The sequence below is a fragment of the Panthera tigris genome, chromosome B4 (genome assembly GCF_018350195.1).
Source record: "Panthera tigris isolate Pti1 chromosome B4, P.tigris_Pti1_mat1.1, whole genome shotgun sequence".
Classification (NCBI taxonomy): domain Eukaryota; kingdom Metazoa; phylum Chordata; class Mammalia; order Carnivora; family Felidae; genus Panthera; species Panthera tigris.
The window spans coordinates 76,180,846-76,195,001 of NC_056666.1; the positions used below are offsets into that span (position 1 = coordinate 76,180,846).

A 14,156-nucleotide genomic window follows, 5' to 3' on the forward strand; every position below is an offset into this window, starting at 1 on the left:
AGTTACATCAGTGAAAGATATAAGGAGGAGGAAGAAAGAAATGGAAATAGCTAAGATTCTTAAGAATCTTGACTAAGAAGAGAAGGGAATGCCTTCAACATCCTGCATCAGAATCACACTTCTCCAACTCCCACTCATTCCTCAGTCTTCGTCTCTCTCTCATCTCGTTTCTGTCCCTACACTCCATTGACACTGCTCTTGCCAAAAATGATCTCCTTATTGTGAAATCAAATGGATGCTTTTCAGTCCGGTATCCTACCTGACCACTCCACGTTATTCCACATTACTGACCATGCCCTCCCTCTTGAAATGTACTTTTTTTTTCTTAGCTTCCTTACTTGCCATACTCCTCCTACTTTTCTCCCTCCATCTCTCTGGCAACAGAAGTAGACTGCTTGGTATGCATTGCTAGTTGAGTCACTTGGACATGCTACTTAACTTTCTCTGTGCTCCCGTTTTCTCATCTACAAAATGAGGATAACTGTAATTATCTACCTACTTCATAAAGTTACTATGAGGACTCAATGTTTAGCACTTAGAATAGTGCCTGGGGGGCGCCTGGGTGGCTCAGTCAGTTGAGCCGCTGACTTCGGCTCAGGTCATGATCTCACAGTCCGTGAGTTTGAGCCCCGCGTCGGGCTCTGTGCTGACAACTCAGAGCCTGGAGCCTGTTTCAGATTCGGTGTCTCCCTCTCTCTGACCCTCCCCTGTTCATGCTCTGTCTCTCCCTGTCTCAAAAATAAATAAAATGTTTAAAAAAAAAAAAAAAAAAAAAGAATAGTGCCTGGGACAAAGTACTTATTAAATGCTTACTACAGATATTATCAAATACTATAGGGTTGTCATACCTCTTTTCTCCTTTTGGGTTTTTTTCCCCCACTCTGCTTTTTCCTAAAATATGCGGTTTCCTCAGAGTCCTATGCAGGTTCTTTTCTTACTCTACACACCCACTCTGGTTGATCTCATTCAGTTATAGCAGAGGGTCTCCAAGTATGGTCTACAGACCCCCAGAAGGCCCCTGAGATACTCTCTATAGGCCCAGAAAGTAAAAACTATTTTAATAATAATATCAAGACATCATTTGCCTTTGTTACTGTGTTGACACTTGCAACGACAGGGCAAAGCCATGGTGGATAAAACTTATGGTACCTGAGCACAAATGCACCAACTGTAGTAATGGTTATTGTATTCTTCCTTGCTATGTCCTCTTAGTTTTTTTTTCTTTTTCTTTTAAGCCAGTTCACTTAAGAATGTCCTTGACGAAGCAATACAAATGATTGATTTTAACAAATCTCGGCCTTTGAGTATACTTTTAAGAAGTATTATGTGATGAAATGGGAAGTACACAGCACTTTTGCTACATAGCAAAGTATATGGTTGTCTCAAGGAAACACGCTTGTTTGACTAAGTTGTGCACTGAACTTAAATCACTTTTTCCTTGGGGCACTTGAGGGGCTCAGTCGGTTAAGCGTCTTGACTCCTGATTTCGGCTCGGGTCATGATCTCAAGGTTCGTGGGATTGAGCCCACATTGGGCTCTGTGGTGACAGCACTGAGCCTGCTAGGGAATCAATCAATCAATCAATCAATCTCTCTCTCTCTCTCTCCCTCCCTCCCTCCCTCTCCAAATAAATAAATAAACATTTTTTAAAATTACATTTTCATAGAATACAATTTTTACCTCAAAGAATGGCCAACAAACTAAGGTCATTCGGACCTGGTTATTTTCTTAAAAATGAATGAAATAAGCCTGTCACTTCAAGAAAACAAACATTGTTGCCAATGATAAAATTCAAGCTTTCAAGTGAAAATTAGAATTTTAGAGAACTTATATCCACCTTTGAACTTGAAAACTTCCCAATCGTTCAAGCTTTTATGATAAGACTAGTTCTGATGAGATTAATAGGATTTTTAAATGTTGTATAAAGAAATGTATTGACATTTGGGAGATCTATATAACTCAATAAACCAGTATTTTTCTTTTTTTTAATTGAAGTACTTTAATTTTATGTACAAAGAGTTAGCAGGAAGGTAGGTGTCTTGGATATCTACAGTTAATGTAGGTATCCTGGATGACCCATTCAAGGAAGCTCATTTAATCAAACTTAATGAAGCCTTTATCCTTTGCATACTGACGGAAATGATGGTGGCACATAGTGAGGCTATATTTCCAGATTAGACTATGCCAGTTTGAGTAGATGTGGCAAGAATGAGAACCCTCACCGGATTTCCTCGGACGGCTCCAGTAGAGCTGCTGGTGACCCATCTTGCTCTCTGGGATGCAGTGAGGCAAAATTACCAACCCATGATCTCCAGACAGACCAATGGATTTTAACATGAATGAAAAGCTCAATGACAGGGTTTCATATTCCACAATGCAACCAACCTTTAAGAAACTACTTCCTGTTGGGGTGCCTGGGTGGCTCAGTCAGTTAAGCATCCAACTCTTGATTTCCGTTCAGGTCACGATCCCAGGGTTATGGGATCTAGTTCCACGTTGGGTTCTATTGAGCATGGAGCCTGCTTAAGATTCTCTCTGCCCTTCTCCCCTGCTCACACTCTCTCTCTCTCTCTCTCAAAAATTAAAAGAAAGGAGGGGCACCTGGGTGGCTCAGTCGGTTAAGCGTCTGACTTCGGCTCAGGTCACGATCTCACGGTCTGTGAGTTCAAGCCCCACGTCGGGCTCTGTGCTGACAGCTCAGAGCCTGGAGCCTGCTTCGGATTCTGTGTCTCCCCCTCTCTCTGCCCCTCCCCTGCTCATGCTCTCTGTCTCAAAAATTAAAAAAAAAAAAAAAAAAAATTAAAAGAAAGGAAAGGAAAGGAAAAAAAGAAAAAGAAAAGAAAATATTTGTTATGTCTTGGTGTTATATCAAAGAAAAAATACTTCCCCTTTCCAATGACATATTTGTGTGAAGCCAGCTTTTATTTATATACTTCAACTAAAACTACATATAACAAGAGCCTGAATGCAGAAGCCACCGAGAAGAATCCAACTATCTTCTATTAAGTCAGACAGTAAAGAGATTTCCAAAAATGTAAAATCAATGCTGTTCTCTGGATTTTTTTTTTTAGAAAATAATTACTTTTCAAAAATGCTATTCATGTAACATGGCTACTATCGTTATTTTTAATGAAATAATACATTTAAATTATACTAATACTATTCATTTATGTGCTGGTGACTCCCAAGCATACATTTTGAGTATCCCCTATACATATGCACCCATGTCAGTGTATTTTTCTGAGTAAATTTTTTTATTAAAAAAATTTGGGGGGGGCGGCGCACCTGGGTGGCTCAGTTGGTTAAACGTCCGACTTCGGCTCAGATCATGGTCTCAAGGTTCGTGAATTCCAGCCTTGTGTCAGGCTCTATGCTGAAAACTCAGAGCCTGGAACCTGCTTCGGATTCTGTGTCGTCTTCTCTCTCTGCCCCTCCCCTGCTTATGCTGTCTCCCTCTCATAAATAAACATTTAAAAAAAAATGTTTTTTAAAATTTTTATTTATTTGAGGGGTGCCTGGGTGGCTCAGGTGGTTAAATCTCACTCTTGGTTTCGGCTCAGGTCATGATCTCATGGTTCATGAGTTCAAGCCCCAGTCAGGCTCTATGCTGACCACATGCAGGGCCTGCTTGGGATTCTCTGTCACCCCTCATTCTCTCCCTCTCTGCCCCTCTCCTGTTCATACTTGAGCTCTCTCTCACACTCTCAAAATAAATAAACTTAAAAAGAAATAAAATTTCATTTCTTTGATTGAGAGAGAGCGCATGTGAGTAGGGGAGAAGGGAAGGGTAGGAGGGAGGGAGGAAGGGGGAGAGAGAGAAAGAAAGGGAGAAAGGGGGAAGGGGGGGAGAGAGGGAGAGAGAGGGAGAGAGGGGGAGAGAGGGGGAGAGGGGGAGAGAGGGAGAGAGGGGGAGAGGGGGAGAGAGGGGGAGAGGGGGAGAGAGGGGGAGAGGGGGAGAGAGGGGGAGAGAGAGGGAGAGAGGGAGAGAGAGAGGGAGGGAGAGAGAGGGGGAGAGAGAGAGAGAGAGAGAGAGAGAGAGAGAGAGAGAGAGAGAGAGAGAATCTTAAGTAGACTCCATGCTCAGCGTGGAGCCTGACATAGGGCTTGATACCACGACTCTGGGATCATGACCTGAGGTGAAATCAAGAGTCAGTCACTCAATCGACTGAGCCAGCCCTAATTTTTTTTTTAAGATTTTGTTTTTAAGCAATCTCCACATCCTATGTGGGGCTTGAACTTACAACCCAGAGATCAAGAGTTGCATACTCCTTCTACTGAGCCATCCAGGCACCCTTCTGAGTAAGATGTTCAAAGGATAGGATTTGCTATCTACAAACTCATGTGCTATACACATTTGTTGTACATGTATATGTATTCTTTGCTTTCTTTCTTTCTTTCTTTCTTTCTTTCTTTCTTTCTTTCTTTCTTTCTTTCTTTCATTGAGAGAGAGACAGTGCAAGTGGGGGAGGGGCAGAGAATGAGGGAGAGAGAGAATCCCAAGCAGGCTCCATACTCTCAGTGTAGAGCCTGATGTGGGGCTCAAACCCAGGAAACTGTGAGATCATGACTTGAGCTGAAATCAAAGAGTCGGATGCTTAACCAACTGAGCCACCCAAGCACCCCACGCAGTTTCTTTTGAGGACTTTTTTTTTTTAAAGAATAGTGTCTTCAGGGACTCTTTTTTTTTGAGAGAGACAGCCTGAGTGGGGGACCTGTAGTGGTAGGGGGACAGAGGATCCAAAACCAGCTCTGCACTGACAGCAATGAGTGCAATGCAGGGCTTGAACTCACAAACCGTGAGATAGTGACCTAAACTAAAGTCTGATGCTTAACCAACTAAAGTCATTCAGGCACCTCTCTCTCTTTTTTTTAATTTAATTCATTTTTTAAGTTTTATAAGTAATCTCTACACCCCAAGTGGGACTCAGACACACACCCCAGATCAATAGTCTCACACTCCTAGGACTAAGCCAGCCGGGTGTCGCGAGGACTTTTTTTTAAATTGGCAAATTTGCTCTTAAAGCAGAAGCAGACTATAAAGAAAACGACCTCTATGGCATATATTATCCTAAACCATGGCAAGGCACACACTGTGGATTTATACCAGACTATTTTCACTCCTCCCACATGTATCAAAGTTATCCTCACTTAGACTATTACAGAGCCTTAAAGCATTAAGATAATTAGTGCCCATGCAATTTGATACACTGCTAGGTGCTGTGATGAGAAGGATCAGCAATCCTGCTTACATCTAACCTCACTGTAAGGAATGTAAGTCTTGAGATAATAAGAATTACTAACAGTATATATGTTGAAATGTTTCAGATGGACACAATTTAAGACTAAGTTGTAGTATTATTGTACAGTAGTTAGTGAATATTTTACTTGCTATAGAGCAGCAGTTCTCAAAGTGTGGCTGAAAAATAGCTGGGGGTCCCTGACACTCTCATTGTTGAAGAGTTTCTCCCTTTCCGACTATATGCATACATTTCTTTCACTACACATATCTATCTTTCTTAAATGGACTACCTTTCCACTTACAGTCTTAAATGACGATACAACTTAATGTATAGTAACTTAAATGTAATGTAACTTAAAGTAGAAATACACAAATGTACAAGTGCCAAGAGGTGGATCAGAGAAACAGGTTAACAAAAAAACTGTTCCTTAAGAAGTTTTTTCACCGTTCTTCAGGGTCCAAGAAACAAGTGTTTGCTAGTGAGACATTAAGCCTATATTTTAGTTAACAACTGTTAAAAGGAACTGAACCCACCTCCTCCAAACTCCCATAACAGCCTTCTGCATACATTTATGACACTGTATTTTAAACCACTGATATTCTTGCTTTCTTCCTGCGAGCAAACACCATGACTTACATTTTTATCCGTGGCACACAGTCTGACAACTGGCAGATACTAAGTTCTCAATAAATAACTGCTGGAGAAAGAAGAAAATAGGTAAAAACTAAATTCTTAACCAAAAGGTGAAGTGTTTCAAGGAAATGTGCCCACCTGTCCTCCTGGGTCATCAGATAACCTACCAGCTCCATGTAGGAGAAGGTCCCTGATTTCTGAGGAATCAGTAGAAATTCAAGTTAACCAATTTCAGTATAAGGGGATTTCCCCAAGCAGAATTAAACACAGCAAACACAACCCGACTGGGTTTGAGACCTCCTGTGCTTATTTTTTTAAACATTTTTTTTTTTTAAGTTTTTTTATTTATTTAGAGAGAGAAAGAGAGCACAAGCAGGGGAGGGGCAGAGAGAGAGGGAAAGAGAGAATACCAAGCAGGCCCCGCGCTGTCGGCTCAGAGCCCCACTTGGGGCTCAGGGGCTCAAACTCACAAATGGTGAGATCATGACCTGAGCCAACATCAAGAGATGGACACTTAACTGAGTCACCCAGGCGTGCCCTGCGTGGTTATTGAGACTTCTTACAAATGTTGACGCTACCCAGAAGCCAAAGGCTGTAAGGAATACCCTTTTTAAGAAACACCACAGGGGCACCGGGGTGGCTTAGTCGGTTAAGCATCCAACTCTTGGTTTCGGCTCACATCATGATCTCATGGTTTGTAAGTTTGAGCCCCGCATAAGGCTCCGTGTTGGTGTGGAACCTGCTTGGGATTTTCTCTCTTTCCCTCTCTCTCTCCCCTTCCCTGTGTGTTCTCAAAATAAATAAATAAACTTTAAAAACAAACAAACAAAACACCATAATTTTGAGAAGAGATAAAATACTGTGATTTTTTTTAATGTTTATTTATTATTTACTTAGAGAGAGAGAGTGCGAGCAGGCAGAAAGGGAGACAGAGAATCCCAAGCAGGCTCCACACCATCAGTGCAGAGCCTGAGGTGGTGCTCAAACTCATGAATTGTGACTTCATGACCTTAGCCAAAACCAAAAGTCAGATGCTTAACCAACTGAGCCACCCAGGCGCCCCAAAATACTGTGATTATTCCCAATGTCTTATCAGGGCTGTGCAGCACTCCACATACATTTAACTTCTTGACAAACTTGTTTGTTTACAGATCATTAACTACTCGACTAAGAAGATATATGCAGAAAACTAAAATTACAGAGCAATGCCTGGCTAGAAGGCACTGTCAATTACTCAGTATTACTCAAAATAGACTATAACTAGTCATTTAAATCATTCGGAAAATGATTTATATTTAAAAAAAACCCATTTTTGCCACAACTTTTAGAAAGATTTGTTTAAAGCATGGTCAGAAAAAAAAATTAAAAAATAAAAGCATGGTCTGATATACTTAGGACTGATCACCCTTCTGGTCCTAAAAAAAATAAATCAAATGTGAATTTATATTAAAATTCTTTTCAGGGCGCCTGGGTGGCTCAGTCGGTTAAGCTTCCGACTTCAGCTCAGCCTGCTTCGGATTCTGTGTTTCCTCCTCTCTCTGTCCCTCCCCCGCTCATGCTCACGCTCATACTCCCTCTCTCTCTCAAAAATAAACATTAAAAAAAATTTTTTTTAATAAAATTATTTTCAGTTATAAACACTTGTTTGAATTACTCCCATCAGCACTATTCAACAGAAATATAATGCAGGCCACATATATAATTTAAAATTTTCCTTTTCTTTTTTTATTATTTTTTAATGTTTACTTTTCTTGAGAGAGAGAGAGAAAGAGCATGAGCAGGGGAGGGGCAGAGAGAACGGGAAACAGAATCTGAGGCAGGCTCCAGGCTCCAAGCTGTCAGCACAGAGCCCTACATGGGGCTGGAACTCAGGAAGGAACTGTTGTGATCCTGACCTGAGCCCAAGTCGGATGCTTAACCGACTGAGCCACCCAGGCACCCCTAATTTTAAAATTTCTAATAGCCACATTCAGAAAAGGAAAAAAGAAACAGGTAAAGTTAATTCTGATAATATACTTTGGTTAAACAGACATATCCAAAATATCACATCAATATGTAATCAATGTTGAGGCACGGTGGATGGCTCAGTCAGTTAAATGTCTGACTCTTGATCTCAGCGCAGGTCATGATTTCACAGTCTGTGTGATCAAGCCTGTCGTTGGGCTCTGTGCTGACAGCAGGGAGCCTGCTTGGGATTCTCTCTCTCCCCCTCTCCTGCTCTCTCTCTCAAAATAAGTAAATAAACTTAAAAAATAAATTAAAAAATAGTTATTTCCTTGTAATCAATGTTAAAAATGAGATATATTACATTCTTTTTTTTTCCCCCTGCACTGTCTTTAAAATCTGGTGTGTGTTAACACTTCAAACGTATCTAACACAGCACATTTGGACTAGTGACATTTGAAATCCCCAAAAGAAAGTAGCTACTATACTAGCTAGTGCAGTATAGTATAGTGCAGAACAGCACAGTTTTAGAGAATTCTTCATATCTAGGAAAAATGCCTTTGTTTCTACGAAAACTCGTTTCAGATTTTTTTTTTTTTTTTTTAGTTAGAAGTGATTATGATTAGCTCCTTTTGCAGTAACATTTCAATTAACTTCCCCAAAGATAAGGTAGGAGTGGGTTCAAGCAGAGTCCAAAACTCAGTGAAGGGCAGCTTTTATCTGCCTAAAAATACCTCTGGAAAGGAAGCCAAAATAGGTTTATCTCCCTTGCCGCTCCGTGCGGGGGTGCCTGGGTGGCTCAGTTGGGTAAGCGTTAGTTAAGCGTCCAACTTCGGCTCAGGTCATGATCTCACAGTTCGTGAGTTCCAAGGCCCATGTTGGACTCTGTGATGACAGCTCAGAGCCTGGAGACTGCTTTGGATTCTTTGTCTCCTTTGCTCTCTGCCCCTCCCCCGCTTGCCCTCACTCTGTCTCTCTCTCAAGAATAAATAAACATTAAAAAAAAATTTTTAATTAAAAAAAAAAAAGGTGCAGATTTCACTTGCTGCCTCCTCTTAATTTCTTCTTTACCCATCTAGGAGACCCTAGTTTTCTGAATCAGGAAGTGGCTAAAGCAAAAATATCTGACATGTTTCTTTGCTGTGCTGAATATATTGTCTCCAGGGATAAGCCAGGAACCTGACCTCAGGCATGACAGTATTCAGTTTTCTGCAGAGCATCAACACCCACTGCACAGAAAGGGTTGGGGAAAGAAGTTTCCCTAGCAAGAGGAGGGGCGCATAAGGCTTCTGACCATCTGGAGCTAATGAAGAGGTGGATTCTTAGACAAGGGCAGGGCCATGTGAGTATCTTTTTCAATCTTGCCCTGCTGGATCTGCAAACCTGATTTAATTCTGTGATTTACAATTCAATAACGCCCACCAGAATACCTTTAGAGATGCAATGGAATGGGCAGTTTCCCTCACAGCCTAGTCAGCAGCTATGTCCATTCTTCCCAAAGCCTTTCTAACCCGTCAGGAAGACCCACTGATCCTGGGTCACAATGCAGTCACTTGACATGGATCTGGGAGGAAGGCAGCAGGCCTGTCAGGGAGAGGAAAAAAGTTCTTCCTCCACTTAGGGGAAATGGGGGAAAACAAGAAGAAAAAAAAAAAAAAAAAAAAAGCAGTACGTAGCAGAGGTAGCAAGGCTTACGAGAGGAAGATGAAATGAGTGGCTGAGAAACGTGCACACAAGAGTCACTACTTTTGTTACCAGTTACATGACAGGCTAGCAAGTGAATCTGTTCAGTCTCCTATGACAGAGAATGGTATTGAGAAGGCTCTTTGCACACCCCAGTGAGGTTGCTTTGGAAGTAACAAGAGAGAAGAGGGGATTGGAATAATGAATGAGCAGCAGAGAGAGCTCTAATCTATCTCCTGAATAATTCACAAAATAATTTTCTTCTGGCAATACAGAGCTCCTATTGCAATAGCATATTCAAAATAAATGAGCCTATATAGATCTAATGGTGTCAATGGTGTCTCAAGCTTCTACTTGATCCCAAGAAACAAGTGCTCAAGTGACTAGATATTAAATTTCAAACAATTTTATCATGAACATAACATGAAAAGAAGTTTAAAAAAAACACACATGGAAGAGTTTCTTATCCCTGTTTTGTTAGGGTACAGGGTAGTGTGAATATGTGTATGGGGGGAGGGGATAAAGAGAGAAAAAAGCTGTAGAAAGGTACACAACATGCAAATATATGATGAAATTTAACAACAGAAACAAAGGAATTTCTCTCAGTCAAGCCAAACATCCTTTTCAGGTTGGAGATCTAGATTCTGATTACTCCTCTGGGCATCTATGTAGATGAGGATGGGCCCTCCTCAAACCTTCAATAAATATTTACCGATCACAGGCCACACCTGAGGCATTTTGCAAGGCACAGGCCACCACAATACAGCCACTCAGCAGAGGTCCACAGAGGGCAGCCTCCAGTATTTGGTAAGTAACAATCTCCTATCCGCAGCTCTTTAGCAAAATAGCTAGATACAAACACTTTACTTATTATGGCCCCGCGGCTTTTCAAGTCATCCCTATCAGAGGAGGCTGTGATTCTCCAGGGAATGTGGGAACTAAAAAACAATGCTCAGCATGGTTGATGAGAAGGATGGGAAGGTAAAACCAAATTGTAAACTCTATTCTTTGGGAGATTTTTTTTTTTTTAAGTTTATTTATTTAGTAATCTCTATAATCTCTACACCCAACCTAAGGCTCAAACTCAGGACCCCGAGATCAGGAGTCACATGCTCTTCTGACTGAGCCAGCCAGGCACCCCTATTCTTTGGGAAATTCTTAAAACAACACAAATAGAGATAATTTATCAAGGGACATAATATAAGACTCATTAAAATATGCAGAACAATTTGAAACAAAAATCTGAAAAAAAATACAATCTTCAAATCAAACACATTAAATAACCAAGAATAAGATGAGCATGGATTTGTTTTCCAAATCCTAGAATACTAGGAAGAGGTGGCTTAAACCTTAATCCTTGAAAGGAGGTTTAAGGAAAGGTTAAAGATGGCTACACCATATAGTGGAAAGAGCCCGGGGCTTGGGAAAATGATCTGGATCTTGGTTCTAGTTCCTCCTCCAGTGAGTATGAAACCTCTGAAAAGCTGCAGGATGTTTCCAGGCTAGTTTACTGTCTATAAAGAAAGTCCTAGCTCACACAGTCTATGATTACTAGAAACCAAGTCACTTCTAGAAACAAATTAGATGGGATTTGAGAAATGAGAAAAGGAGGAAAAACAACTTAGCTGTACCAATATTTCTAATACGTCTTTTCCTATACTCTTAAGAGTGGCTTCTACTACCTTTATGGAAGACCGGTGTAGCAAGAGAGGAACTGCTAATCCAGCACTCAATTCTACTGCTAACTAAGGTAGTAGGTTTTATAAAAAGAAACAAAATAGCCGGACCGCCTCCAAGGTTAAACTTTCCCAAGATCATACATGAGATGAACAGGATGCCTGACCTTACTAGCCAAGGAATATCATACTAGAATGCTTTCAGCTCAGTATTCCCATCCTCCCCTGCTCCCCTGACACCGAGCACCATAGAAACATTCAGATAGAATTCCCACAGGTAAAGGATCCTTTTCCAGTGGCTCCGCCAGGGGATATAGAAGTCTTCACAGCCGTCTGAGGGAACTCTTTGGAAATCTGAAGATATATGCAGTTTTTTTTTTAGTTTATTTATTATTTTGAGAGAATGCACGTGCAAGTGGGGGGGGGGGGGGGAAGAGAGAATCCCAAGCAGGCTCTGTACTATCATTGTGAGCGAGCATGATGCGGGGCTGGAACTCACAAACCATGAGATCACTACCTAAGCCGAAGTCAGACGCTTAACTGAGAGCCACCCAGGGGTGCCCCTATGCAAGTTTATATAAAATGGGTATTTATAAGAAACATGCTATTTCCTCTCATCAGTAACGTGAATAAACTTCCATATTGGTATACATTTATATAAAAAGCAGAGAATATTTTCCTAGGACAATTAAATTTTTTCTTAAATTGGTGTATTTTCCTTTTTAGTCATTACACTGTCTTTCTCTTTTTTCAGCCCTCACATACAGCTGCCAAGGTGGAGAGTACCCAGATCTAAGTTATTCCTAAGAGGGAAAAGTGGTTTGTACCCCCACCCCAGGAATACTTAATACAATGCCTATACTTACAAAACTGTAACACTAAGGTCCCAAGGACCCAGAAAAGGCATTTAGATCTTTCAGTTTCATTTGCTTCAGTTAAAAGCATCTTGATTTTTATACCTGAACGTCTGACGGAGAGCACTTTGATAACAATACACAAACACTATGAACAAATGGATGAATGACAAGCTGGCTACAGAAAAGAAATATTTTGTGAAAGACTTTTGTGTCAGAAGTAGTAGGCACTTTTGAAAAGTAACCCAAAACACATAATAACTAATTCTTCAGAGAGTAATAGATTCTCTTTATTTGCAGTATATTCCCGTCCTAGAAAGGGCGTTTCTGCTCCAGATAAGGGCCAAATGAACAAACGATGTCAATGTGCATCCTCATTACCTGAGACCTATGAAGAAATAAGTCTCCTTTTCCGCAGAGTAGATTTGATCAAAATCACCCACAGCTGTAAGCCCACAGTATAAAATCGCCACATCAAGTCCTCTGTGAACATTTCATCTTAGACAGTAGGTACCAACTACTCACTTAAGGAAAAGTGAAATCACTTTTATCAAGAACACGCGGTCAGAAAAAGAACTGTGATTCTGCTAAACTCACTTAGAAGCCAGCTCAATACAGCTTTCCTCTGATAAGCCCTACAGATCTCTTCCTTTCAAAATGACCACTCCTCCTTCCATCTCAGGCCTCTAAGGCCTGTTCCGCAACTAACCTGACACCTTTCTAGACTTTGGAACCCCAGGCTCCACCACGCCTTATCCCTACCAGATTTCCACTCTCTTGCGGGCTCTGGTAGCAGTTTTTGGAAATTTACACATGCACAAAAATGTCCATGAACTGATAAAGCAAGGCTTGGGGCCTAACCCTGCTCCCCTCAACTCTCATAAGTGTCCTCGCAAATCTCAGATTCCCAAAAACCCGCTCCTTTCGCTTGGAAAGGTTGGCTCTTAACGTTAACCGTTCAGCTTCCACAGCCCCAACTAGTTCTGGTTCCTGTGGCCCTTTCCTGTTTCGCTCTTCGGGTGTTCGGGTTCTCGGCCGCAGCTCACACACTCAACCTGTTTCCTGTCTGTAGGATCCCTGGAGGCTGGGAGCAGGCCCAGAAGAAGCCCCCCCCCCCCCCCAGGGCCTCCGGGATCTAAAAAGGGAAAGGGCCCGGCCTCCCCTGGACTCTCGTTCTTCCACTGTCCACGCCCCAAACTGTCTTTACCTAGGCTCCGCGACCACCTCCGCCACCCTCCGAACATCCCGCGCTGCAGCCCGGGCTCCCCCAGCCCCCTGCTTCCGGGCTTCCCCGCCAATTCTGCTTCCGGTGCTCGGCCTTTCCCCGCCCCGAGCCGGTTCCACCGGTCCGCTCCCCGGCCCCGGCCCCGACCCTCCGCGCCACTCGCTCGCGGGCTCTCACCGCTCGAAGAGCAGCCGCACGGAGAATATGCCCGCCGCCACTGGGAATGCCGAGAGGATGTGTCGTGCCCGCGGGTAGCCATAGCCGTCACCCGGCCCCTCAAGGTCGGCCCAGCTCACGTTCTGGGGCAGCCAGAAGCGTTCGCTCCACAGCCAACTCCACAGCAGGCCCAGGGCTCCCGCCGCCGCTGTCGCCATCTTACGCCCGCCCCGCGGCCACCGCCGCCACAGCTTCAGCTGCCGCCACAGCCAACGGAACCCGCGGGGAGGCGGACCCGGGGCGGGGCCGAGCCGGCAGCCACCCCTTCCGGCCCCTTCGGGTCCCCGGCCCGTCTCAGCCCGCCTCCTCCGTGGGGCCGGGCCTCTTCAACGCCCATCTCACCTCCCCGCCCACCCACCTCCCGGACGGCAGACCCCAGGGCCGCCTCTCCTTGGGACCCCGCCCCCCGCCGGGCCATGCCCCTCCCATCTCCGCCCCGCCTCCACCTGCCCCGCAGGCCCTCAATTCTGGCCCCGCCCATTTTTCTGTGAGTTTCAGCCACGCTTTCTCTCTCTCTCTCTCTCTCTCTCTCCTCTCTCTCCTCTCTCTCTCTCTCTCTCTCTCTCCCCCTCTCTTTCTCTCCCTCTCTCTCTCTCTCTCTCTCTGCCAGCCACGGCCACACCCCTTATTTCAGGCCTAGCTCCCTTAAGGGGACACTCCTCTTTCTCAGCCCAGCAGTCTCAAA

At 43.3% G+C, this 14,156-nt stretch overlaps 2 protein-coding genes across 5 annotated transcripts in view; both read right to left on the reverse strand.

Moving 5' to 3' along the window:
• Window positions 1-13,793, reverse strand: part of CERS5 (ceramide synthase 5) — a 32,648-nt gene extending 18,855 nt beyond the window's left edge. Inside the window, exon 1 of one of the 4 annotated variants that reach the window (XM_042992252.1) lies at window positions 13,433-13,781. In XM_042992252.1, the coding sequence (XP_042848186.1) occupies window positions 13,433-13,629 (197 nt within the window). In that variant the 5' untranslated portion in view covers window positions 13,630-13,781. Of the gene's footprint in view, window positions 1-8,551; window positions 8,641-13,432 lie in introns of those variants that run through there. The other 3 variants (XM_042992255.1, XM_042992254.1, XM_042992253.1) reach the window with 3 other exon arrangements.
• LOC122240349 (40S ribosomal protein S29-like) lies at window positions 1,855-2,450 on the reverse strand. The gene has a single exon (XM_042992256.1). It carries the CDS (start codon window positions 2,335-2,337, stop codon window positions 2,095-2,097), a length of 243 nt encoding a protein of 80 aa, XP_042848190.1. The 5' UTR covers window positions 2,338-2,450; the 3' UTR covers window positions 1,855-2,094.
• Window positions 13,794-14,156: the final 363 nt, after the last annotated feature.

What these genes read in the sequence shown, in the direction of transcription:
- LOC122240349 (XM_042992256.1), bottom strand. Translation starts at nt 2,337, where the DNA reads ATGTTAAAATCCATTGGTCTGTCTGGAGATCATGGGTTGGTAATTTTG.